This window comes from Corvus moneduloides, chromosome 4, assembly GCF_009650955.1.
Source record: "Corvus moneduloides isolate bCorMon1 chromosome 4, bCorMon1.pri, whole genome shotgun sequence".
Taxonomy (NCBI): domain Eukaryota; kingdom Metazoa; phylum Chordata; class Aves; order Passeriformes; family Corvidae; genus Corvus; species Corvus moneduloides.
The window spans coordinates 70619233-70646138 of record NC_045479.1 but is presented as its reverse complement, the minus strand read 5'-3'; the positions used below and the strand labels follow the sequence as shown (position 1 = coordinate 70646138).

Genomic DNA, 26906 nt, shown 5'->3' with positions numbered 1-26906 from the left:
TCCATATTTTTGGGAGACTTGCACCATGTAGAGTAGTGCTGGTAGGATTGACAGAGGTTTTATTTGGAGCAGGCAAATGAATAAATAAGCCTTCTTGGTACACTGAGAGAGCTGAAGGGACTTGGGAAAAAATATCAGTAATCCTCATTTGATAGAGGGTGGGAGTCAGGCATGGAGCTGTGTCTTGTCAAGCAATGCCAAGCTGGTCACTGGCAGAGCAGGGCCTTCAAATCTGCTTGAAATAGGAAAGCTGATGAGACAGAGAGATATGGAAGGGCTCCTCCAACCCTCCAAGGCGGGGAGAGGGTTTATAGAGAGATATAACATGTTCCTTAGTTTGATTTATATTTCTTTGCTAAGGAGAGAGTGTGCAGTACTCAACATTAGATAGTCTTTGCCCTGGGTGCACAAAGCTTTTGCATTTTCTGAAGGGATATATTCGTAGTATTGTGAAAATGTGACTGTGACCTATTTAGACGGGTTGGAGTAGGGTACAAATCTCTGCACTAGGAAGAAGTATCATTTTCCAGCTGGGCAGAAAATCGCATTTATTCTGTAATAGAACACAAGAGCTCATTGAACACCGGAGTGGAGTGGCTGAGCCGTCGGCGCTCCACCGGGGGAATGAAGTCTCCGCTTAAATATTCCATCAGATAGCAGAAAGCCTGCGAGTCCCAAGAACAGAATTACTGGCTTCGGTAGATGACCAAAAAGTTCTTCTTTCTCTGGGGAGAGGCTGTTCAGCTGCAGCAGAGGATTGTTTTTAAAGGAGCTGCATGACACTTTCTGCATGTGTTCTCCTTGCTACGTGTCAAGGGCTGAAAATAAAGAGGAAATTATTACACATAACCCTGGACTGACAAGGAGGTGGCATGTGGAGATCCATGCACATTTAAATGCGTCTCTCTAGAAATAGGAACTTTTGAATCCAAGGCTTCACTTTCTCAGAAAATCAACCATTTGACCTAAAAGCTCAGAAGTTGTAGGGGACTAACCCAAAATTATTAGGGGTGGAACAGTCCAATATTTATGTTGTTAATGTTGCAGCCAGGATCAGATAGTTTGTAAGAGAAGGTGGGATCTCCTCTTAGACAAATTATTGTGGTCAGGAAAAAAGCAGTAGTACGTGAGCCTCTGTCCTGGCAAATAGCTTGTGCATCCAAAACTATGTCTGTTTTTTCCATCCCTCCTTACTTGTCTGAGAGGAAATTGCTTCCCCTTATAAACCTAGAATTTGCTGCCTTTCTTCAAGAAATATTTAAATATGATGGCTTTTAAAAATTTATTTAAAGAAGATTCACGAATTTGCACTGTAATAAAAATACTAACATGTAAGACAGTGAGTCTGGGCAGCGTCACATCATTAGGTTTGTGCAGGTGCTCTGAAGTGCTTCCCAGTTATTTAATTTCACAATTCAAGATGGGCAAATCTTTTCTCTGCCTCATGCTGGCGTCACAGCAGCAAACTTGTTGAATTCCCCTCAGTTATGGAAATACTTGGTGTAGAACCTATACTCTGTATTACAAGTTTTGACACAACTCCTTTGCGACCAATGGGGAACATATATTATTTTCTGTCCTTCAAAGCTGCTTTTCTGTAGAGATAACATTGGCAAGGATAGCTCCGAAGATAGGCGCTCACTCAGCAGAGGAACATTGCTGTATTACTCAAAAAGATAAGGAGGTATTAAGAACTTCCTTGGAGTTCTTACCAAAAATCAATTCTTTCATAGTTCTCCAGAGATAATTCATCCCTCTCTCCATCCTAATCCTCACTGAGCGGGGATGGAGGCAAGGAAGAGGATGTGGTGCAAAAACCGAAGGTTGAAATCTCTCGGACCTTTTGTGATTTATTTTGAAATTAAAAATTATACCTTTTCTGGATGGGCATCAGCCATAAAGTGATGGTCATTCCCAAATCAGTCATAAGTGCATTACAAGGAATTGAACTACTCTTTCTGCCAGGAGAAACCAGCAGTTTCAGTGCCAGGAGGAGCTTACCTCTCCTAAGGAGAGATGCAGGATCATAATGCAGATGAACAAGATGTCTCTCCTAATCCAAGGAGTGAGAGACACGGCCTCTTTCTTCTTCTGACCATATATTTAAAATATCTGATTAGCCAGATTACACCTTCTCTAAAGCAAAAAATTAGCTGGTAGGTTCAGTATTAGATTTCCAAACTCATCCTAGACTTTGAATTTTCATCCTTGCCATGAGTATTTTGTGTGACAATGACCATGCATCAATAATTTGTTATTGCTGAGCCCTGCTTGTTTTTTCCTCTGTAGATGAGATACCTTGGTGTAGTGGGAGGTGTCCCTGCCCATAGCAGGGGGTTTGGAACAGGATCATCTTTAAGGTCCTTTCTAACCCAAATCATTATATGATTCAATGATTTTGATTGTCTGTGCAAATTCTTTCTGTGGATAAAGAGCCTGTAAAAGTATGTGGCCATGCCCTGAACAGGTTGTCCTGAAATATCTGGTCTTGGTAATAGAAAATCCCCCAAACAGTGGCTTGGCAAAAATCTTACTCCTGAGTAAGAATGAATTTATTTAGACTTTTATTCTGAATTGGATATCTTGTATCCCTAAATACCTGCTGTTCTTGAGCAGTCAGAGAGCTTGTTAATCATATTGCTCATGATAAATGATATTTTTGGCCACTCTGTCATTCAGCATGTCTGGTGTATGTCAAGGGTAGTATTCTCTCATGGTGCTGTAGTATATTGAAAATGGAAGTAATATCTTTACAGTTTCTCAGGTATCCTGACTAAAATTTAACTTGTCTTTTCTCCTCCCAGTTCCCTATGCTTTTGACCATCACTGACTTTTTTTTTTCCCTTTTAATTTGCAGAAGGCACAGATGCAAGTCCTGACAACACACCCTTCTTACTTGGAGGATTAAGACAATGTCCTTGTTCTTGCTTTTTTATGGTTAGATTTCTTTCTCCCTGTAAGGTACCTAGTCTTTTTAAACAGCTTTCTGTGCAGATAAGTAAAATCTTAGATTTAAGTAGGAAATCTTACTAAATCTTAAATTTTTGTAGGAAACCTTTAATAGCCAGAGTACAAGATATTTATCCTGTGGTAGCAGATGTAATTTAGAGACCATAAAGAATTTGTGGCAAAAGAAAGCAAGTTGTTACCATGTTAAAATTTCTAATGCTTCATTTTTCTTGTTACTTAGTCCCAGGGTTCTGGAGGTCGTTTTGGTTGAACTTAATGAGTTCCTGGGTGTATGCAGAGCACAGCAATCTTTTGGGTTTAATTCTCTAGCCCAGAAATGCTGGAGGGAGGGGGAGAAGCTCCAAAATACAACAAGAATCTGATGTCTGCCAGAGTCTTATTTAGTGCTTGAAACAAATTCAGATCTGTTTCTGGATTTGAAATTCCTTATTAAAGACTCTTCACCTCCTTGCAGAAGTGGTGGCAGGTCTTTTTTGTACGTTTCAGTGATGTTTCATATTTGAGAGAGATTTCTAGGCATTGTCTGAAGTTCTGCTGTCTTTCTTGCCACTGGGAGCAGTGACAGTTCGTGGTGGGAGGGAGAGAGGAAAGGGTTTGCCATTTCCCACTTTATTAGGGAATAATATGGTGTAAAAATAATCATTGTATCATAGAATATTCTTAGTTGGAATGGACCCATAATGATCATCAAAGTCCAGCTCCTGAAGAGAGGGAAAGAAAAAGCTTAGAAGGTGAATTGAGGAGTGATCTCTGCTGAGTCAGAGATGCCATTCAAGAGAAATAAAGATATCTCCTATCACAGCTGGAAAAAGAATCCTCTGCCATACTGCAGAGTTAGAGATCTGAATAAGTTGTCTTCTACTTTTTAATAATTGCTGGGTTACGTCACATCTGAGCGGCTTTTTATCTAGGAGTATCCTCAGGCATTTTTTATTTTTATGGATGTGCACAAGAAATGAAGCCCCAGTAGCTACAGTGACAGGTGTGAGATGGAAGAACTCAGGAGTGAAGAGACTCTGCCTAAACAAGACCCTGAGGACCAAAACTTGCAGCATTTAACATCATGTGATGCAAAAACCAAACCAGCAATCAATTGCTGCCCATTTACATTCTGGCTTGTCCCACAGCCACTTCGAGCATGTGTCCACGACGTACCTACTTATCCCTTCTTCCTTATTTTGGCCTGGAAATTGTTCATTTAGTGTAACTCCTCTTTACCTCCTCTTCCTCTTCTTACTGCTTCTTGTAGTTCCATGTTTCATGGGCTTTCTGGGTGTTTTGTCCTTTGCCTTTTGCTTCAGTCTGCCCTTTGGCCATTGGTTTCCTTCATGAATATATCCTGAGTGATGCAAAAAGCAAATGTGTTCTTCCCTCTTCTAGTTTTTATCTTCCTGCTAAATTCTAGACAAAGAGAAAGCACCGGAAAGCTCAGAGTGAGGGACAAGAAAAAGCAGAAAAAATCTGTAATACAGAAAAGCTATTATTTTCTGGGTTTTGGAAGGGGCAGTTAATGAATTGTAAAATCACAGAATCCTGGAGTGGTTTGGGTTGGAAGGGGTCTTAAAGATTGTCTAGTTCCAACCCCCTGCAATGAAGAGGTGGAAAAGAGAAAAATACAAGGATGAAAGAAAACAGAAAATCAGAACAAAAAGAAAGAAACAAAGAAGTGTGAAGGAAAAACTTAAGTGTTTTTCTGTTCCTGATTTATCCAGGCAGCAGCATGGGTGAAGTCCCTGCTTTACAAACCTAATTCAGGTCCCTGTCCCATGAATTTACAGCTTGAATTGGGAAGTGGAAGAAATTAATGGGGAAAACCTCCCCCATTTCAATTTATTTCTCTGTAACGCATCCCAGAGCATATTCCATTTTGGGGAGAGGAGGGAACAACAGATTGTTGTTGCTAATAGGATTTGGGTCAAACTGCTGCTCACTGTTTGGCACGTAACTAAATTAATAGGGGGGTGTTCTCAAAAATGACATGGCACAGCAGGACGATAATCCCTTCCCCACCCAATTCCGAGTCCCCTTCATCAGCAAAGATGTTTGGCTGAGCGTATTCTGCAACAATTTATCCATTAAAACTCCAGCTTCCCCACCACTGGCTTTAATCCTGGCTTGGAAGGAGCTCCATCGCCACGGCTGAGCGCACTTCGTTCTGCCTGAATCCCGAGCATACCAACAGTTTGTGCTCACTCCTGAAGATAAATCTCCCCTGCACCCTCCAAAACTCACAAAAACAGAGGTGGTAAAGGCCTGAGTTTATGGAACGGGGGGTTAGGAAGAGTGGCAACGAGCAGCAGAGCAAATAAATAGTTACAGATGAGCTGCATCAGCTGCAAATGCTTTTGCAATGTTTTGTAAGGGAAGTTTTGTATCTCGAGATGAAGAAGTTGTCTTCAGTCTGTGTGTTCCTTGGGGTCTTTGTGGATCATCAAAGTGTCCCTGGGAATTGCAGTTCCCTCTCAGCAGGGAGTCACCTGGTAGTGAACCAGCCTGAGGTCCGTGAGATGGGAAGGTTACATGGGAATCTGACAACTCTAAAATGAAAGGGTTTTATATTTTTTTATGTCTGAGTGGAAAGTTAATGTTACGTAAAACTGCCTACTGAAGCCAATTCCTTCACTGAATTTGTTTTCATTGGATTTTTTTCATTCCTCCCGTGTGTCCAAGAAAAATATTGCTTAGCTAAAAGGCATTAATTCAGTTTCAATCAGAGTATCAAGCCCTCTGACTCTAGTACTGATGTGTGCACAAGTTTCTTGTTTAAATTAAGCCTGCTGGTTACTGGCTTGTTTGTTTCTCTACTATCCCTGTTTTCTCAGTATTCAGGATGCTTATCTCATAAACTGCTAGAAAAATAGTGGTCATGTACCAATTTTTAAATAATTCAGATGGAAAAGCAATATACCCAATCCAGCTCATGCAGAAACTTGATCAAAATAGATCCTTAACTCTTGGTTAAACCTAATTAGGATACAGAGTTCAATACAAACGCACTTCTCATTTTCCTTTGCAATCAGCACATCATTTTTGTTTTGTTAAAGGACACAAGTTGCATCCCTTTAGATAAACAGCTTGGGCAAGCTCTGCAAAACAATTAGTGCATCTTTCACATGGTCTAAACTTGATTGAATAATTACTCAAATAATGGTCAGTAATGGAATACATAGGGTTATCTCCTGGCTAATCCTCAGGTAATGGAGTTGGTGTATCTCTGATTTTTCTCTTAGCTGCTCCCAGTGAACAGGAGACTGAGACAAAAGTGATTATGGGAAGTGGAGGGAGTCACTGGAGGCCAGCAAGGAAAAGGAAGCCTTATCTTAAGCAATTAATCAAGAAAACTCCTATTGTGGGACAATTATTCAAAGCTAATTCTAAAATAGCTTTAGAGCCTGAGGTCCTGAAGGTTTTTTAGTGTGTTTTTTTCTGTTTTGTTTTTGTTTTGTTTTAAGAATTTTGCCAAGGTCATTGGGAGCACAGGGGCAGCCCTTGCATCCAAATGAAGGCTTCAGCATAAAGAGGGAGTTGACTCTAAAGTGTAGCATCACACAGTGTGGGCCTTGTCAGAGCTGTGAGTTTTTGTTTTAAAAAATGGATTGGAATGTTTCTAAACAGAGACAATATTCTAAAACTTGCTTAATGCTTCCACAAAAGCCAAAGAATCAGAGAATGGAAGGGACCCTAAAGCTCATCTTGTGCCACTCCCCTGCCATGGGCAGGGACACCTTCCACTAGACCAGGTTGCTTCAAGCCCTGCCCAACCTGGCCTTGGACACTTCCAGGGATGGGGCATTAACTTCTCTGGGCAACCTGTGTCAGGGCCACCCCACCCTCACAGTAAGCACTTTCTACCCAATATCCAATCTAAACCTACTCTCTGTCAGTTTGAAGCCATTCCTCCTTGTTCTATCACTACATACTCTTGTAAAAGGGTATCCTCTCTTACTGTGTGTCCTTTGCAAGTGACACCACGAGAAGTGTATCACAATCATTTCACCTCCGTGCCCAGCTCTACTTCTGCAAATGCAGGACTCTGATATCTGTGAATCTCCCTTTTATTTTTTGCTCTGATGTTTTTCACTGCTTTTGCTTAGCTTAATTGTCCTACAAAGTCTTGCAGCAACCTCAGAAGTGCAGCATTGTTTTGTGGCTGTGGCCTTGTAAAAGCCCAGGAGGTCTTTCCGGTTGTCTCCCCAAAAAAGCTCTTGTACAGTGAGCATCTAACAGACTCCTGTACTCTGTTTTCAGCCTCTGAGCTCCCTTGGAAGTGAGATTTATTTGAAGATGTTGTTGTGATCCATGAGGTCCTATGGAAAGAAGCAATAGATTTTAGCAGCTGTCCCTGAAAAATTATAAGGTCACGGGAAAGAAAGCAGAGGTTTTTAATTGGATGTGCTTTAAATTTTCCTACGGCCTCCTGAATCAGACTCCTTGCTGGAGTGGGAAGCTGCCCACAGAATTATTGCTCAGCACAGTCACCCCATGCTCTCGGAGCACTTTTTTCCCAGCGGTGCTGACAGCAGCATTTTGAACCCTCTGTGGCGTCAGGCCGCCCGAGCCGGTTTCAAATGGCTGTGGAGTGTCGCCGGTGAAGTGCTGCTGGATAGGTGATCACACTGCCCTGATTTGTTTTCTCTCTGCCTATGGGCACCTTTTGCAGGGCAGGGTTACAGGCAGGGCCTGGACACACATGTGCTCCTGTACGGAATACAGCAGAGAGGCTGGAAGACAAAGAGAGTCACTAATTGGATTTGTAGCTGTAAGAAAAAAAACTCTTAAAGTAAACATTTTCCTCTCTTTAAGGCTTTCCATGGCTTCTTTCGTGAAGACCGCTTGAAAGTATCTGTTTCGGGGGTGAACCCTTCCCAGCAAATTTAATTTTGAGGCTTGTCAAGCTTTATTAAAACCTTATCATCAGTGATTTCCTTCTCTGCTAGATCAAGAAGATTGTATTTGTTATGGGATTCGTATTGTGGCTCAGAATTCGTCCCAGCAAAGAAGAGGGGGGTTCATAGATGTACCAGGACACACCAGTGCCAGTTCAGAGCACTGAGGTCCCGGGATGTGCGTAGTCATCACATCTTCCAGAAGGCTTTGGATGCTGTTTGGACAGATTTGTAACTGCAGTTGTGTTTCTGAGTTAGCAACTGTGAGAATAAACTCGCTGTTCCGCATAGCAAAAGCATTCCTAATTGCCACTGGTATCATTAAAGAAATGAGTGGATTCCCAACAGCTGGAATATTCCCAACCCATTCCCAACAGCTGGAATATTTGGTAAACAGTTCTGTGTATGGTGTGTGTACATTTATTAAGGCAGAGGGTGAACACATGCCTGTTTTGTTTTTACTCTTTAGTAATTCCATTTGCATTAGTGAGAGTTTCCATTCAATAGCAGAGCCTTTTTTTTAATCTAATTTCAGTGACTTCCCGTAATTTGTGCCACTGTGGATCAATACCACAGATCAGGATTTCACCTAACAGGGTAGACAAGAGTTTTTCCAATTTATTCTAGAGCACAGAGCCTGGTTAGCTTTTTTTATACCTCTCAATCTATTGAAAATAAACTTCTCCCTATCCCAGTCTTTCTCATTTTTAGAAATTTTTTTTTTCAGTTGTTGAGAAAATACTGTATTTCTCTTTCTTACCCAATTAAGACAAAAAGATGGATGGAAGAGTCTCTGAATACGTGCTCTGTTTGTTTTTCTTATAGTGCCAGAAGTAACCAAAGCACTTTGGAAAACACAGATACGGTTCTTGCCCTGAGCAGCTTATCATTGGGATTCAAACATGCCCTTGCACTTTCAAGTGATGCACAAGAGGAGAAGAGGGAAGGCAATTAATGGCCAAATGAGTTGTTGAACTAAAAAGTTATTTGAAGGTGATTTAAACACTCAGAGCCTTTTTTTACGACAGCAAAATTACATCTTTGTCCTGCATAGCCAGAGTGATGATGGTCTTTAAGCTGTGTTGAGCCAAGACTTCCTTCTGGGAATGCATTTTTGCAGAAGCTCCCTCACGTGAACAAGAATGTAAGAGATTAAGACCCAAAATAGCCCAGGTCTACTTTTGAGGGAGTAAAGTGAGTCAGAGGCAGACACAGGTAATTGTAGCTGATCACAGACCTTGCCTGCCAGAGGAATTCTCTCTCCATGTGGATTTTTTGCCACACCTGGCAGTGTCTGTGTTTATCCTGTGAACTTGGAGATGAGCTCATCATTTAATAGGAGGCCACTGTCTTCATGTTGCCATTTCTTCCATGCCAAGCCTCTTTCCTGTGCTGATCAGAATTGCCACGATATCCCCTCCCATCTCCTCTACCTTTGCCACAAAACCAGTGATGAGTTGGGTCACTCTGGGCTGAGGGACACCTTAGCTATTTATAGCAGCAATAGAAATACAGATATGCTTATTGCTACAATCCAAAATAGCCCATCATGCCATCGTGTCTGTCTCTTACTTGCTGTGTCTGGGACTCATGATGATGAGAAATGTGACTCTTAAATTCTAACACCTGGGCCTTAAAGCATATTTCTGCTCTCACAGGTGCATTACACAAAAAGCCTAAAGCTTTTTGGGGTTAAATTTTGAGCTTCTGGGGAGAAAGAGTGGGGTCTGAAGTAATACAGTGAAAGAAATATGTGATGTCTATGGGACAGTTAAGCCTTCCTATTTCTGGAGTTATTTAGCTCAATTGCAAAATAAGACATTAAATAATCACAGTATTTTCTCAGTGCTGAGTCCAAGTACCCAAATGCACATGTAGGTTGCAAATCTGTGGAGGACTAAAAATCTGCAGTGCCAGGTAAAAATTATTAGTATGGAAGAAGTACAGGTACCCCAGTGCAATAAATACCTAGTCTGTTCCTTTGCCAGGAGGTACAAATAGTTGCTTCCTAAAATATTTGTAAAAGCCTGGGGGTTTTCAAGCTAGGATTTTACTCAAGGTAAACCAGTATATTTTCTTATACAAGACCATAGTATAGAAAAGGAAAAGCACTGTAAAAATTCTTCCAGATGTTTATATAGGTTCAGTGTTTTTGTTTTTAGTAAGATTTGTGATACTTGAAAAGCTGGTTCGGAAAGCTCAGCCAGGAAGATTAGATACAGACATGCAAAGTGAAAAGACTGATGGTCTGCTTTCCTTTTCTCAAGAAAAATACATATAAACCCCTAATACTACATTTGAGAATTCTTAGATAGAGATAATATGATGTGGATTTTGAGTCTTTAGATGGTAAATTTGATCTTTGCAAGAGGAGCGAAGCCGAATCTCAGTTGTAACAGAAATTCTTATCCAGGAATACTCCTGAGAAGATTATTAAAATACTACAGGTACTGACATCAGCTACAAAGATCTACTTGTGCATATTTCTTTAAAGGGGGGGAAAAAACACCTTAATACACAGTATTACCATAGCTAGGCCCTATTATACTATTGTAATCATAGCTGAAGCAAGAACGGTGATTAACGATGGCAATTTATTGTATCTGACGAGGGGAGAAAATAGGAGATGTTGTCGTTATCATAAATCATATCATAAATAACCAAAGAGAAGCACTCAGAAAGCTTGTGTGGTGTCAGCAGCAAGCCCTTTCAGGCACGTTAGCCCAGGATGTAGCCATAGAAACCCCAAAGTCATATTGTTATCTTAGTCTTGCTGCAGTTATGTGATACAACAGTATTAACATATAGATTAGGCCATTTATAATACTAGGTGTCATTTCAGGTTGGCTTGCTTATATAGCATTTTAGTTTTTTATTGTGCCGAATGTTAGGGAAACGCTGCATTTTTACAGGTCAGTATAGAGCCATTTATAATGTATCGGCTTCACACCTCTGTCAGTCTTGCTAATGTACTCTGTTATTGATTGGTTGTACTCTATGAATTGTCATTGCCTAATTACCTTGTCTTTGCTAATAATTTTATTTTTTAGAAGTCAAAATGTTCCTTTAAAGAGAAAACCTTTGCGGCTGCGCACATACTTTGGGACAAGTTCTCAGTTCTGTTAAGGATCATACACCCCAGAGGGAGTAAAAAGTGAAATAAAAAGCATGGAGACAAAGCCAAATTTTTTTGTAGAGGTTTTCTCTCCCTGGCTCTATGTTTTGATCTAACTGCAGTGGTTTTCACATTACACTTTGGAGATTTCAGGGGAGAGACTCCATCACAAGTAATTCAGAGCAGCACCAAAGTGACTGAGCCAAGGCTGCCCTGCTGACAGGGAGCTGGCTGGATCCCACACATTTCTCATTCCATCACTTCCTAAAGATGCTTCTGGGGTTGTTTCTACTCCCCAGACCCATTAGCCGAGCACTGCCGTGTGTTCGTGTGTGTGAGCTACAAAAACTGTTGAGCCACTGCCTAAAAGTCAAAGCAAAAATAAAGTCTCCCTTGTTGTATTTAGATAGAAACATGTTTTTGCTTGCTGTAGCAGCACAAATTCTGGACTAATATTTTGTCAGGTCAGAGAGGGATTGTGGGTGTAGCAGATAACAATCTTCCAGCTCTGTTTTTCTGTCTTCAGCAGGAACTGGCTGTGTCATTTTAAGAATCCTGTCTAATTTGGCTTCGTAAAATTGCGTATTTTTAAAAAATATTAGAATGAGGACAGCCACTAGTAACTACGTAGAAGTGTTACTTTCATTCCATGTGGTATCCTAAGGCAGCACTGGAAGTCAAAATCCCACATTATACCCTAAGCCAAGATCTGATGCCCAGTGATGCTCCTCACAACTCTCCTCTTCTTTCCTACTCCCTTAGGCTTGTGTCACCCTGAGGCGGGATTTTTACTTTGGCAACTGGACATAAAAATACTTTCTCTCTGGTTTTTTTTTCTTCCATCCTCAGATATATTTCCATTTGTGCTATCCCATTAAGTCATTTCAGCATGGAGAGGGGGCAAGATGATGATGTAAGAAAGGAACTGCAGGACTTTCTTCTGGCTTCTTCTGGCCTAAACTTGCAGATAATCTTTCTTGGTTTAGCCTTGATTAGTTCTTCATTCTCCTGCACAAGTGCTTGAAACAGGACAAAAGAAAGGATGGGACAATTTCCTTTTAAATGTAGAACTACAGGTTTAGGAGTTATGGTTTGCTCCTGGCAAACTGTCAATATTCTCTTCTGCTGGTGCTCAATAGTTCATCTCCAATGGCTTCATACCAAGAAATGCCAAATCAGGAGTTGAAGCAGTTGTTTAACAGAGTGGAGAGGTAACTGAATCAATCTGGAAATTTTTGAGTCCAGAACCAGATTATTGCTATCATCCATATTTCCAGATGATTGTCATTATGTCATTAGGGATGGAGGAGTGTTTTGTGGACTACTTGTAGCTGCTTGCACAGGTTAATAAGGGTTTCCAGAGTGATTGATAAATGTATACACCAAGTCTCAGTCCTGCTGAACACCTCCAAGTTCAGTCCTGGCTAATAGTAAGTAAGGACCACCCAGCCATTTGGGGCAACATTTTCCAGTGTGGTTAACAAGTTGAGATATTTAACTTCAAGCACCTTTCACATCTTCCTTACAGTGTTTTACAAAATCACTTGCCATAGCTGAAAGCTCTTCTTTTTTTGATGTTGTTGTTTTTAATGTATGTTTGTAATGTGGTTTCTGCATTTGATAACATGCTGAGAAGGCACTGCAATGAACTTGCTGGCAGTGTCAGTGGAAAAATTTGAGACACGTGGAAGATGAGCACCTTGGTGGTGCTCTCTTCCCAGCTCTCTTCCCATAGAAACTATCAACTGGAAAATGTCAGGGTTTGGTAATAGGTTGGTTGATCTTTATGCAGTAAAAGAGAAATCTGTTGGTTTATTGCCTGCTTGGTAAACAGGTCACATCAGTGATCAGTTGTTTCATATAGCAGGGAAATTATATATACAATTTTTTATATATATATATATATATATATATATAACATATACACAAGTATCTATATAAAATCCATTATTCCAAGCTCCAGATGTGTCACAGGTACCTTAGTGTGTTCATTTTGCATTAAGGTATCAGGATATTGGCCTGTAGGATATCAGGATTGAATTTTGTCCCTCTTCCATTAATTTCCTTTATGGACTGCAAGCACACTTTCTGTTTGTTTTGGGAAAAGGCCATTGTTATTACAAGTTAAAGAGATAAAACATATCATGGCACAAGAAAAAGACTTCGATTTTAACAGAAATCAAAAGCTCCTGCTTATTAGGATATGATAGGGATGTAAGCTCTTGACTTAATGACTTAAAATTTCCAAAAACTTATCTTTGGCTTCATCTCATGCTTTAACTAGACAATAGGAAAATTATTCTGGAAGTCTGCAGGAAGTTTTTTTCTATTATTTTTCTCACTGAAATGTTTCATATGTTGGGTGGGAATGATCCCTTCCTTCTTGCATTTGAGAGGCTGAGCTGGCTGTGTATAAAACCATCAGCCTTGGTATCTGTGTGGTCCTAAGGAGGATATGCTTGGAAACAAAGATGGATTGAAGATTTCAGGGCATGCACTGCCATATCACTTTCTTTCCCAAACCCTAATTTTCCTTAAAAACCCTGATATTTCCAACTCCCATTCGTAGGTACTTGGTACCATTCAGTGCAAAGGAGCAGAGAAACTGATCTGAACAGAACTATGTGTGAAAGAATTCCATGATCTACAGACAAATCTTACTTGGGTATTTTGCATTCTGTTAGAGAAGAAAATGTTTAAGTTCTGTTTAAAAAGAAAAGGATTATGGAAGAAATTTAATAGTTGAAAATAGGTATGTATGAGTTGCATGGAAACATCTGCTTTTTGAGAATTGTATCCTTAATGGGTTTACTCTGATAGCTGATACTGTTTATCTGCTGTACTACAGTTAATATCAGATGCCAAATGCCAAAATCTTGCATTATTATAATAACATGAGTTGGCTTCCACAGGAACTGTTACCTCCCAGAGCTTTGTGCAATTAATTCATTAGATGTAGCATTGGAGGTAAGAGCTGCTGTTACTAAAATCAAGTTATTCTTTCTTCAGAAAGTGGTGTCCAGTTTTAGGCCAGCATGTCTGACTCTGCTTCATCTTGTACATGAGAAATATTGATTTATTCTTAAATCTGCATGTCTTACCCAGATGGTTTTATCCTGTCACCACCCTGTGACAGAGTGAAATATTAATCCAGTTTTCAGAAGAGAGACTGGAACTTTGCTTAAATTAAATACCAGCGAACAGACAGGCTAAGTTTTTGGCAGGGCCAGGAGCTGAGCAGAGATTTCATCTGTCCCAGTCTGTGCCATGTTCTCTAGGACACCATCTAGCTGTCAGTGCGTATGGTTTTCTCACTGAAGTTACCAAGTAAAAAGTCTGCTGACAAACAAGATGATTACAATTTTAGTTTTATAGATGTATTTATATATGATAGGTTTTCTTGCTTGAAGAATGCCCATACATAGGTGCCTGTCTAATTAATCAGATGAGTTTTGCATCTATCTTTCATGCCTTCACTTTTATCTGACCTGTTATGCTGCCTCCTCTGACTAGGCAGCCAGGTGAGCATGATAATGTGGTACAGGTGATTGCACTTCTTTTTCTTCATTAAAGGCAGAATTTCTGTTCCTTTGTACCGTTGTGTCAGTTTAGGGACAAACAGTCCCTCAATTTTTGTGAACCTGGAAATTCATTACTGAAGTGTTGAGTATTGCTGTCCTGAAACTGAGCTGTGGCCAAATTAAGAAAGTATATATTCAATAACCCTTTGGAGTCCCTGCTGTGCTACAGGAACATGATGTACCAAGAAATAGAGTTTGAGCTTTTTTTGTGGTTTTTCCGTAAAAAAGGTGCAGGAGTTTCAGTTTCTTGCTTGTACTGTTCAGCTTAAGAAATTTTCCAGCATTTGAAGCGGGGACAGATCCCTGTGGTTTGCATTTGGGATTCTGATGCTTTACGTTCAGAAATCCTGAGGTGCTGTGTATTTATCAAATTCAGCTTTTACAGCACTTCTGTGAGATGGAATTATCATCATTTGTCGGATGGGAAGGCAGCAGGATGTGGAGTGACCTGCCCCAAATCACTCTGCAGACCTGTGTCAAGAGAGTAGTGGATTCCTTCCTACCCTAACTTCAGAATCATCCTTTCATGATAGTGAATTTGCCTTCTGACGTAGACACAGGTGATGTTGTTACCCATTGAATCACTTAGGTTGGAAAAACCCTCTCAGATCATTGAGTCCGACCATTAACCCAACGCTGCCAAGTCACCACTAAATCCATGTCCCCGAGTGACACGTCCACACGTTTGAACACTTCCAGGGACAATGATTCCACCACTTCCCTGGTACAGCCTAATATTCTCAAGTAAGAAATGCTGGCTTACTAACCAGATTTCTCCTATCTAGGCAGCATGCTGACAGCTCTCAGCTTGTTTTATTTCAGTGATGGACAAATTCAGTGCTGCAATGGCTGAACTCAGCTCTCCTGTAACCCGGGCTCTGCACAGGAACCCACTGATATAATAAACAATTGCTCTCTGTAGCTTTAGTAATGTGAGCATTAATATTGATCCATCACTGACTTCTCTAATGACCAAAAAAAAGTGAATCTGTTATCTTGAGAAACCTCCCAAACAGCTCTAGTCTCCTTTCATTGCAGGGGAGAGTTATGAGGGCAGATGGCTGAAGTGATATCCATTTGACCTGTAGATGCTAACTTGGGCTGGATCATTAATAAGGTGGCCAGAGATAGGGAGAAATGGCAGTAAAGAGAGTTAAAAAGCAATCCTGTGCACAAAGGATGGTGCACCCAGAAGTGCCAGGTGGTGAATGAGATGGACAGAGGTGAGGAAGTGACCGTGTGGTTGTAAATGCTCATCACCAAGTCAGGCAGCAAACACTTAAAAGCTGATGTTTTCCCATATTTAGTTCCTGCTCTGATGTGAATACTTCAGGAGGAAAAAAAGCCATAGGTGTTGAACTCAAGATAGAAATTTCACTTTCTCTAATTAACTTTCCCTCCTCCCCTACCCTCCCCCCCCCAAAAAAAAAAAAGAAAAAAAGTGCTTCATTGTTTTCTGCCACAGCTGTGGTGGCTCAGGTTTGAAAGGCACTGCCTGGCAGAAAACCAGTCCTTACTAAGGATCAGACTGTGGCCTTGTTCCAAGAGAAATTTGGATTTCATTTGACCACTATAGGATTCCAGATTGTCATCTGAGCATGTCTGAAAAGTGGTGAATGTGTGTCAGTAGTTAAGTGCTCGTGAACTTCCTTAGTCCCTGGATTGTTCAGGACTGACCCAGGCAATTTTTTCCAGATGTTTTGGGGAATCCAAGTCCATATAAAAGGGATGGTAATGCTTCTGCTTCCTTACTAAGTTGTCTTTGTGGCTTGCAGGAATGTGCATGAAAGCTGGAGCCAAGACACCCCGATTTCTTGTCTCACCTCTACAAACTGCACTTTAACCTTTTGCCCTTCCCTGGCACCTCCACACAAGATCACAGAAACTTTGTGGGCCTGCTGCAAACTTTACTTGGCCTTATTAAAAAAAAAATAAGCATTGCTCTTTTTTTTTTTGTACAGAACTCCAGTCCCTGTTCTCCAAAGCTCCTCTGAAATTGTTTTTTTGCCTTTGATCCGGCAGCTGCTGGTATTCTGCAATCCTGAGTAGGTAAAACATGAGAAGCACCTTGGGATGGGAAGGAGTTATAAAAATATGAAATATTGCATTGCCCATCCGTGAGACATAGTGTAAGAGAGGGGCTGTTTAAATGGACACCGGGCAGAAATCTTTAGCAAATAAATGTTCTGATTTTTCTACTAAATGTAAATTTTTTTACTGTTGCAGTAGTTTATTTTCCACTTTATTGACTCTTCTTATCCCTGCGTTTCTTGTATTAAAATGGTTTATGTTCCTGTTTCTGAAGTCTGCATCATCAAACCCTATCTTTCCTAATATTTTAATTTGGCTACACTTTTCATCTTGTGGCTGAGGCAGAATATTTCTCTAAATCCTGATTTTAAAGTATGATGTTTGTTTTAAATTTTATCTCCTACTTTTAAATGAAAACAAACTCTCAGTGGTGAAGTAGGTGGAATGGGGTTGGGAGGGAATTGCTCAGTAGCAACTGGTACTGTGTGACATCTGATGAATGCTGATTTTTCATCCTGAAAACCCTTCTGAGCAGGTGAAGGCAGCTGAATTCTGCAGCAGTTTAAACAGAGATTGAAATTACTTCCATGATGGGGAAGCAGATTTTTTTCCCCCATAGCAGGTGCAGGTTCAGTCCATACTGATTTCTCAGTTATACTCTAACTTTGCAGTTTAAAAAATTTAATGTCAGTGCCCAGCCAGGCAAAACCTAACTCCCTAACATTTCTGTTTTTCACGGAAGGCTAAGACTTTATCCTCAGGCAAAGTCTCCTCTCTAGGCTGGCTGCTGTAAATCCTCTGGGCCCTGGCGAAAACCAGACTTGCTAGCTCATTTTACTTAATTTGTGATGCTGGCAAGATTTGTGCTGCAGCCCAGGGCTCTTGACTCAACTCTCCTAAATCAGAGCATTGACACATTACAGTAGAGAAACACCAGTGCAGAAAACCTGAAAATAAACTCCTTGAAAACAGATAGTTCAGAAAGATGCTGTCTTACTGGGTTTTAAATAGTGTTTAGTGGAATGTTTCAAATTTCTTGGTGTTTTCTTCTTTAAAACCACTTGCTCATTAAGAAGTTGGATTTTAGCCACTGTCCTCATAAATGTTTTTTACTACATATTTCATGCGAGAATCTTGGGGCACCGGATATCTTTCCTCAGAAACCCTGCTAGACAAAATGTCTTGAATTTTTGCAGGTGGGTAAACAGAGACTTGGGGTAAAGTGAAATGAGGTTGTCTTTGCAGGAATGTTAACCAGCATAGGTGTAATGATGTAATTACTGCAAATATAAATGTGTAAGGTTAATGCCTGTGTAGATATTCTTATTCAGGACTAAGAATCCTTTTTCCTGCTCGGATAATTCCATTTTGAAAGTGAGGAAGTGTATCCAAGAGGATAAAGTGCTTGGCTGTGGTTGTGGAGATCAGAGGTTCTCTTTTTAAACCTACTGTGGATTTGTTGGGAGATCTCAAGTGAATTTTCTCCTTTCTCTGCACCATAATGTCATATGTGGGTCCAAAGATGGTGTTGTATTGAAGAAAAAATTGTTATGAAGCAAAAAGCCGGATACAGGTGTTATCCATACTGGTTTGAAACAGTTGATGTCTGATGGCCACACTGTGCAGGTTTCAGGTTTATCTTGTTTTCAAAAGCTGGTTTTTGGTCTCACAGCTAAAATGCCCACCTGCTCTGGAGTGTGTTAGGTGGATTCCTCCTTCATTTTGGTTTCATGGCTGCAGGAAGCCGGCATATGCACTCCAGGATTGTCCCATGATGCAAGCAAAACAACAGTATGGGACATGATGGGGAAATGCATTTCAGAGGCATGTTCCTGATCTGAACCAACCCACACACGCAATGCTGGGGCGTTCCCATACAGTCACAGCAGATTATGTCCACCTGCAGCAGCTCTTAAGATGGTTATCAGAGAGAGAACCTGGCAGGTTGAATGGGGCTTAGTCTAACTCTGCCTTAACCTTCAGTCTGTGCTGCTTCAGGAAGAATAAACTAGGTTTAGGAAGATGTTTTCCTAGTAGTTAATATGCGATCAAAATTGTGTGATATATAGGCAAGAAAGACAGTTCTGGTTAATTTTACTTTGACACTTTGCTTTGACACTGTGTTACAGCAAAAAAGTGCTTCAACCTCTTTCCCTTCATTTAAAAATGAATAAAGAAGTTATTCTGGTGGTTTGGGTAGAACTGACACTTTGGACCTGCTCTGCAAGCTCTGCCATTGGAGAGCTCTACCTTCCTCTCCTTTGCTCATGGGTTCGGTGTTACACTGCAGTGAGGGCATCTGCCAGTTCCAGTGGCAGCTGATGTGAGACAGGAGGTGCCACATGTTCCTTCCAAGCAGACCGGTAAGAAGCCCTTAGGTGGCCAGTTGTCTCTTCTGGGCTGAGATGCACATGAATATTTGCTCTGGTGCTTTTTTGTTTCTGTAAAACACATTTCAATTATCCTAATGCTTTTCTAAATGTTCTTTGTTACAGAAGAGGAAGAGGAGCAGGTTCCTACCGATGGAGGTACATCTGCAGAGGCCATGCAGGTCCCACTGGAAGAAGAAGGAGATATGGAAGACGATGAGGCAATTAATGATGAGAACTACTTGAGCAAGAGACCATTAGAGAGTCCTGATGCCGAGGAATTCCCACCTGTGAAACGGCCAAAACTGTCTGTTTCCAAAGGGGACGCCTTGGATGGAACTGTGGAACCACGTGAGCCTCTTAGCTCAATAAATACACAAAAAGTGCCACCAATGCTTTCTCCAGTTCACGTTCAGGACAGTACAGACTTAGTCCCCCCTTCGCCAGAACCACCAATGTTGGCTCCCATTAAATCTCAAGTGCCGACTCCCAAAACTTTAGAGGCAAAGCCGTTTTTACCCAAAACGAAGTCCAAAACAAGTTCTCCAGGACAGAAGACAAAATCACCGAAAACTACACCCTCACCAGTGGTAGCTGGGAGTCCCATTCGTTCACCAAAACCTGGATCCAAAGAAAAAAAGTCACCAGGTCGCGCCAAGAGCCCAAAAAGTCCTAAAAGTCCAAAGGTTCCTGCTCATGTTCCACAACCTCCTGTGAAGACTGAAACACCGAGTAGAACCCCTCTGCCTGCATTGAATGACAAGATAGGAAAGGAAAATATTCAAGTGAAACAGGGACAGACACCACCCGAGCCTGCCCCCAAGCCAAATATGGACAACCAGGTAAAGAAAGTCCCGGTCATGGACAAGACCATTGATGATTCAATCGATGCTGTGATTGCTCGTGCGTGTGCAGAACGAGAACCAGATCCCTTCGAGTTTTCCTCTGGGTCCGAATCAGAAGGAGAAATTTTTACCAGTCCTAAAAGACTTTCTATTTCAGAGTCTACAACTCCTAAACCTTCTGTTCCCACCAATAATGCAAATAAGGCAGGAGCAACTCCAATACCTGCCTCAGGTGGGACTTCAAGTTCAGACATTTCATGGACAATGGATGACTCAATTGATGAGGTCATTCGGAAGGCAAACATGGGGACACCTTCTAATCCACCTACCAACTTCACTTACTTCTCCTCTCCTTCTGCTTCACCGCCAACTCCTGAGCCTCTTCTCAAAATCTATGAGGAGAAAACCAAGTTGGCTTCATCGACAGAAGTGAAAAAGAAATTGAAAAAAGAGCTGAAAACTAAAATGAAGAAGAAAGAAAAACAAAAAGAAAAAGATAAAGAGAAGAACAAAGAGAAAAATAAGGAGAAGGAAAAGAACAAGGAGAAAGATAAAGACAAGGAAGGAAACAAAGAAGCAAAGTTTCAGTGGAAGGAACTACTCAAAGAAGAGGATCTTGATCCCTATAAATTCAAACTAAAGGACTTTGAGGATGCTGACACAAAAGTAAAGTTGAAAGATGGCAATACCAAAAAAGAGAGAGAAAAACATAAAGATAAAAAGAAAGAGAAAGAGAAAGGCAAGAAAGACAAGGATAAAAAGGACAAAGAGAAACTCAAAGATAAGGGTAAGGAAGATAAGATAAAGGTGCCATCAGCACCTCTTGTGTTACCTCCCAAAGAAATGTCTATGCCCTTGTTCAGCACACCATCTGCCATGAGGCTTCCCAGCATGTTACCTTCCTTGTCTCCCATGCTACCTGAAAAACTGTTTGAGGACAAAGAGAAACCAAAAGAGAAGAAGAAAGACAAAAAAGAGAAGAAGAAAAAGAAAGAAAGGGAGAAGGACAAAGAAAAGGAAAAGAAGGAGAAGGAAAAGGAGAGGAAAGAAAGAGAAAAGAAAGAGAAAGAAAAGGAGAAACACAAACATGAAAAGGTAAGCTGGTTGGATGAGTTGAGATGGCACACTTGCTTGAAAAATCCACGTGGATTCCTGTGTTTGCTGCTGAGCACTGTCCAAGAGCTTTGAGGAGAAATGTGGTTACAGGTTTGGTGTTTCTTAATAATAACAGCTCCAAGGAAGATGTCCACCAGAGTTTCAGGAATTGTCCCCCCTCTTTGGAAAACAAAGCAGTGGAATTTCAATTCCATTAATTTGAAATGTGAAATTGTCCTGGCTTTTCTCAACTCACTTTTCACTTGGAAAAGCTGAGGCTCAGACTCAACAACAGCACACACACAGCAAAGGGATGCAGTGTTGTGATGCAGAGAGTTTGTTCTGTAGGTTTCCACTAGAAGGGCAGCAACCCTATACCTTTCATAAAAACTTAAAATTTAGTTTCTAGAAGTCTGCTGTTTCAAAGTTTGTATAAGCCTGGAAATTCCCAGGTGGACAGAAATGAGGAGCAGACTGCCTTCAAATAAATGTTATCTCAGATGCTCAAAAGAGCTGCTGAGTCTTCTCTTAGCATATCTGTCCCCTTGTTGCTCCAATTTGTTTGAAGTAAGAAAATTAGTGTCAAATTATGGTCTAAGTGTTCAGATGTCACCTTTCGTTTTGAGTCTTATGCTTGAGAGACAGAAGGGGAGAGCTAATTTTCAAGGGGTTTGAGCTCCTTCCATTCCTGTAACTCTTGCTGATTTACATCAGCCAAAGATAATTTCTTCCGTCCAATATCACCTAATCTTGAGAATACATTTAATATTTAAGAAATGAAACCAGCATATTTGCATGTTATCAGATTTGAAATCCCATTAGAAGCAGCTCCCCTAATACAGAATTTGCTCTAATTTTTTTGTCACTTCACCTTATAATACGCATTAAATTGTTATTATTGAAAAGAAAGAAGAAAGACATAGTCTTCCTATGTGATAACCTTGGATACAAGAGTTCCTAAATCTCTGTTCTTAGCTTTAGGAAGCACTGTGGGAGTTCCAGTTTTACCAAGATGGTCTTTACATCCTGCTTTGAGTGTAATACTCGATTTGTACAAGCTCAGATTTGGGACATTCCTCACTCTTCCTTTTCTTGCCACTGTTACATTATCTGCTGGACTTGCAACAAAGTGCTGATTTTAAAACTTGATATATTTTTTTAAGCTTACAAATGGTTTTTCCATGCAGAATCTGGGTGCTGTGGAGAACTAATGTTTGTCTGCTGTGGATGAGTTGGTGATCGACAGGGTGATGGCCCAGCTGTCCGTGATAGTTTCATGTCTTGTTTTAGACTGCAGCAACACTTCCACAGATTCCCCATTTTATCTTTCTGCCCCCTGTGCCTGAGCTATTTTGGCAGTATTTCATTGAGAATTTCTGCAGAGATTTCTTTTTAAGTTAAGTATGGGTGTATGTAAAACAGAGGCAATGAATTGCTTGTTTTCCATACATTCAGTTTTGCATTTCTTGTGCGGTTGTCTGTGTCAAGTTTGCTTTAGAGTGATGTAACAGACACATAAACAAATACAAACTGGTAAAGCTTCAGTATAGACTGACCATATATATATATATATTAGGAAAAGGAGTTCAACACTAATAAAAACTTGGACAAATTAAATTGACAAAGCTGCCCATTACCTTGGCAAAAAGTCCCTGTCAAAAGATAAACTTTAAAGCTAGAATGCATGAAAGAGTCCCCAGATAGAATTAAAATTTAAACTGATTCTTGAGAGATAAGCTTTTTTTAAATCCACCTCTTTGCTGCAAGTCAGGATTTTAAAAATAAATTTCCCCTTTAAATCTCTTGAGCGATTTTCATTTTTTGCAAGGCCGCACTGCTGGTGTCCTGGAAAAATGGAGAGTTAGAGCTTTATCAGTTGGTGCCCTGAGGTATGTGGCAAAGAAGCTAAATCCTTGAAGATTAGCAAAAAAAATGCAGCACATGGCAATAAGGGGCTTATATGACTACTAGTATTAGTTCAGGTGAAAGAAGTATTGCTTATACATAAAACTGGACAAATCCACTGACAATGTATTTTTAGTTAGCTACAAAGGAGTCTTATATTGCTGGACTTTACCTCTTTGGTGATTTGGGAAGCTTAGTAATCCACTGTAAATGCTCTTCTGCTGGCCCCAATTCCCAGTATTACTCCCGAATGCTGCTCTTTCGTTTTAACCCCTAAAAGTACATGTTTCCTTAATTTAGCTTTTAGATCACACAATGACTTATTTAGCCAGCAGTTGTGCTGCAAGAGCAAATGATCGAGTTACAGCTTGGACGTTTAATCTGCCACGGCGCGTCCGCCTCGGAGGTGTAAGCACAGCCCGGGAGATGAGTTCATGGGCTCGCTGCAGTTTCAGCTGCTGATGGCCAGGAGAAAATACCAGATTCCTAATATTGCTATAGTTAAACAAAAGAGTGGCTCAGCTGCAATGTTCCCATTTTTGAGCCTTGTAGTTATTAGCTAAGTGCACATCCCGTCCTGTTGCGTGATTGAGGCTTTTTATCAAGTTTTTCCTGGAATTTTGCCCCAGGCTGCTGAAAGATACAGAGCAGCAAATAGAACACTGCACAAATGGCAGAAAACAGAAGCTGAAGGCTTCGTGATGGGAGTGTTTGGTGGTGGCATCAAGGAGGAGAAGCTTTGTCTCAGGGCTTGCCTACCCCATGCCCTGCAGTGGTGTTGGGTGCTGCCCTCAGAGCCAGAAAAGGAGATCTGGGGCACTGCCTTGCAAGCTCCACCAAATGGAAAACAAACACTTGGAGCAGTTACACCCGTCCTGTACGCCACAGATTACCGGGCGTGCTATAGGAGTGACTGAGCAGCTCAGGGAGCAGTGCTGACCCAGTTTCAGCTAGCCTTAATACGCTGAGCTGGAAACTAAAGTAGTTGAGGAACTGCTTCATGAGAAATGGAGCCATCCTTGCATCAGAGCAGAGCTTGCCAGAGCTCCCCCAAAGTAAGCTACTTTTGCTCCTGTATCAAAATCCTGATACCAGTGTAGAGGAAGACCAAGCTCCACAGGATATAGCTGTGAATGCTCCTAAGTTTTCTCACTGCTCTAATCATGTAAACCCTACACACAAACCCACATTGTAGAAAGATGCTTCCTCTCCTCTTGTATCAAAGGATAAGATTTGGGATTGTGGTGTAGCCCTGTTTTCCTCTCCCAGCAGACTGGTATTTGAGCATAAAGAAGTGGTTTATGTGCTTTTCTTCTGCCACATGAGCCCACACCGCCGTTGTTTAGAATAGTACCAAGGACCTTTATAAACGACGTGGGCATCTCTCTGTGCTGTGTGCTGAAAGCTACAGCAGCAGTGCCTGTCCTAAGGTGCTTTGTATTCAAACCAGGCACTACAGAAGAAGGAGAAACCTGCAGGAAAAGAGGCAGGATAGCCTGTGCAAAGCCATGTTCCTGAGCCTCTAGTACCCAGGGTTCAGTTCCATGTCTCATGGGTGATGTTACAGGTTAAGATGATGGGAAAACAGAGGAGAGACTCACCTATGGAAGGTAACAGTGAAATTGTTGCAGGCATTAAAAGCTTCAGAGGAAGCTTTTACATCATTCTGGGGCAATGATGTAACAAAAAAAATGGTGCTGCATAAACAAAAGAGCAGAGAGAGGCCTGTGAAATCAGCTAATCCATATCCATGGAAAGCTGTATTGCAAAGCACAGTTCACTGTGTCAGAACAGGAACACCTCTCATGCTGCACTCCTCCTCGCTCTGGCCTAGACATCAACTGGAGAGCAGGTCCAATTCTTTGGCCAAAATGTGTGGCAAGAGATTTTGCTATTACCTTTCTCAATATAAGCCCCACCTGAGCCCTCCCACTCTGGCCTGCTCTCTCCCCCACTGCTTTCTGTGCTTTGCATTGATTGTCTGCCCTTCCTTTTTCTGTGAAAGCTTTATGAAACTGGAGATTTGGTCAGGTTTCCATTTAGTGTCTGCATATTAGTTTTGTCTCTTAAGTTCCTGGAGCAGATTCAGCCAAGTGGTTATTTTATTAAGTGTGATGACACACATGCACAAAATGAGATCAGTCTCCAACTCTCTTCATATATATATCTCTCACTATATATAATGTATATACACTTGTCATATATGGATGTAAGTTGAGTAATGTATGCCTGGAGAAGCATTACAGTGTCAGCTGTAGCATCTGTGGTCATTCTGTACAGGTTTTGCAAACCAGTAGCTCAATGGGAGTTGGTAATTTTGGCACATACTAGTTCCATAAGTTCAAGGACGCATTCAAGTGGTCTAAACTCCACCAGATACCAAGATTGGAATCCCAGGCCACTTGAAAAATAGTCATTAAAAACCTCAGCCTAATTGCAGTAAAATGCAGTGGCTGTTATGCTTGTGTGGATAAGTACTTTATTAATAAAGTATTTGGTGTCGGTGAATTCAGCTTGGAGTTTACTTGCTTCCTTTGTCTCTCTTTTTGATTCAAGAGAGTCATGGTACATTTTTGCGATGAACCTGGGAAATAATTTAATTTAAATCTCAGAAAAAAGTGCAAACACCAATGGGTGCCTGACAAGTTTGAGTACTAAGGTCAAAACATTTCATGTCATTGTTTAGAAGCAAGCTGGGAAGTTTTGTGTCTCTAGAACAATACTAAATCAGGAAGATATGCTCACAAATTGTATGAGCAGGTACAAATGCAGCAAAATTTCAAGTTGGTTTTTTTTAGCTTAGAGTTTGTATTTGTGAATTGCCATGGCTGGGCCTCCAGCAGACTGAGACCGTCCACGCCATGGGATGAAGAGTGAGAGAGCAGTGATTAGTCTGTCATAGTTTTGTCTCATTAAGTTGATATACTCTGGTTAACTGCATCAGTGCTTTCATGTAATTAATATATTTTGGGAGTCTGCTTGCAGTCTTTGATTGATGATTGTGTTCCCCTGTACAGATAAAGGTGGAACCAGTTGTTCCGGCTCCATCACCGGTTATTCCTCGGCTGACTTTAAGAGTGGGTGCAGGCCAAGACAAGATGTAAGTACAAATAAATCCATCTGTGAGGTGTATGCTCACCACAGTCCATCCGCTGGCACTTGTGGGAGCTCTTCTTTTCAGTGGAAAGCACTTCAAAGTTAGCAAATTATACAGCCAAGTGTGTTCTCCAAGTGGGACCCATCACCTTCCATCCATCCTACTGTGTGTCCCATTCCATATCTTTCTAGGGCATGGATTACAAGACTCCATCTACACTGCTATGATGCCTCCAGTGACATTTAGTGAGGTTTCTGTAATGGATGGTTCTCTCCTGAGTATAACCTACAGCTAAGTTTCACAACACTCCCCAGCTAACAGTTGTTTTATGCTTTAAAACATAACAGTTGGAATTCCTTTATACACATCTGTTTTATTATAACTGTTGATGATTATTCATGAGTGTACCTAACGCGTTTCAAGTGCTGGTTCATTAGCTCCCTAATTATTGGGTGCTGTTGTACAAATAATTGTTACTTTGTACTGGATGAGCATAAGTAGGATGATCCCTATCCTGAGATCATCCAGCATAAACAGAAGGCTGGAGAGGCTGGGGAAACCATGCATCACTTAGGCTGGTCGTGTGCTGTATGTGAAGGGTTTCTTTTAATCAGGTTTTTCGTGTTGATTTCATGGCACAAAGCACACTTTCATGTCTGATGGTAAACATGAGCACCACACAGATCTCTCATGTCCATTCCTCACATTAAATATTGCTAATGCAGTTGTTTCTTTCATAAAGCCATTATGAATTAAACCCCCTAATCACTAATTTTTCTGCTTTAGAAGTTAAATGGGATTTTGATGGTTATTGTCTTTTTCTCTGCTGTCCTACTCCTCCCCAGTAGGTAACTATGGCTTTTAGTGATTTGAAGCTGTTAAGGGGACTTCAGTCTTTCCTTGGTGTCTAAGGAACACCCCCACCCCAATTATTAACCATTTTTGCTTTCTGCCTTTCACAGTATTTGAGTGTGATCTAAAATTTCTGTGCCTCATATTGCTGTACAAAGTT

The 26906-nt window shown here is 40.9% G+C and overlaps 1 protein-coding gene across 1 annotated transcript in view; it reads left to right on the top strand.

The window, feature by feature from the left end:
* TAF3 (TATA-box binding protein associated factor 3) overlaps positions 1–26906 on the top strand; it is a 114553-nt gene that overhangs the window by 66601 nt on the left and 21046 nt on the right. Inside the window, exons 3-4 of the mRNA XM_032106616.1 lie at positions 19079–20892; positions 25815–25897. Of these exons, the coding sequence (XP_031962507.1) occupies positions 19079–20892; positions 25815–25897 (1897 nt within the window). The remainder of the gene's footprint in view (positions 1–19078; positions 20893–25814; positions 25898–26906) is intronic.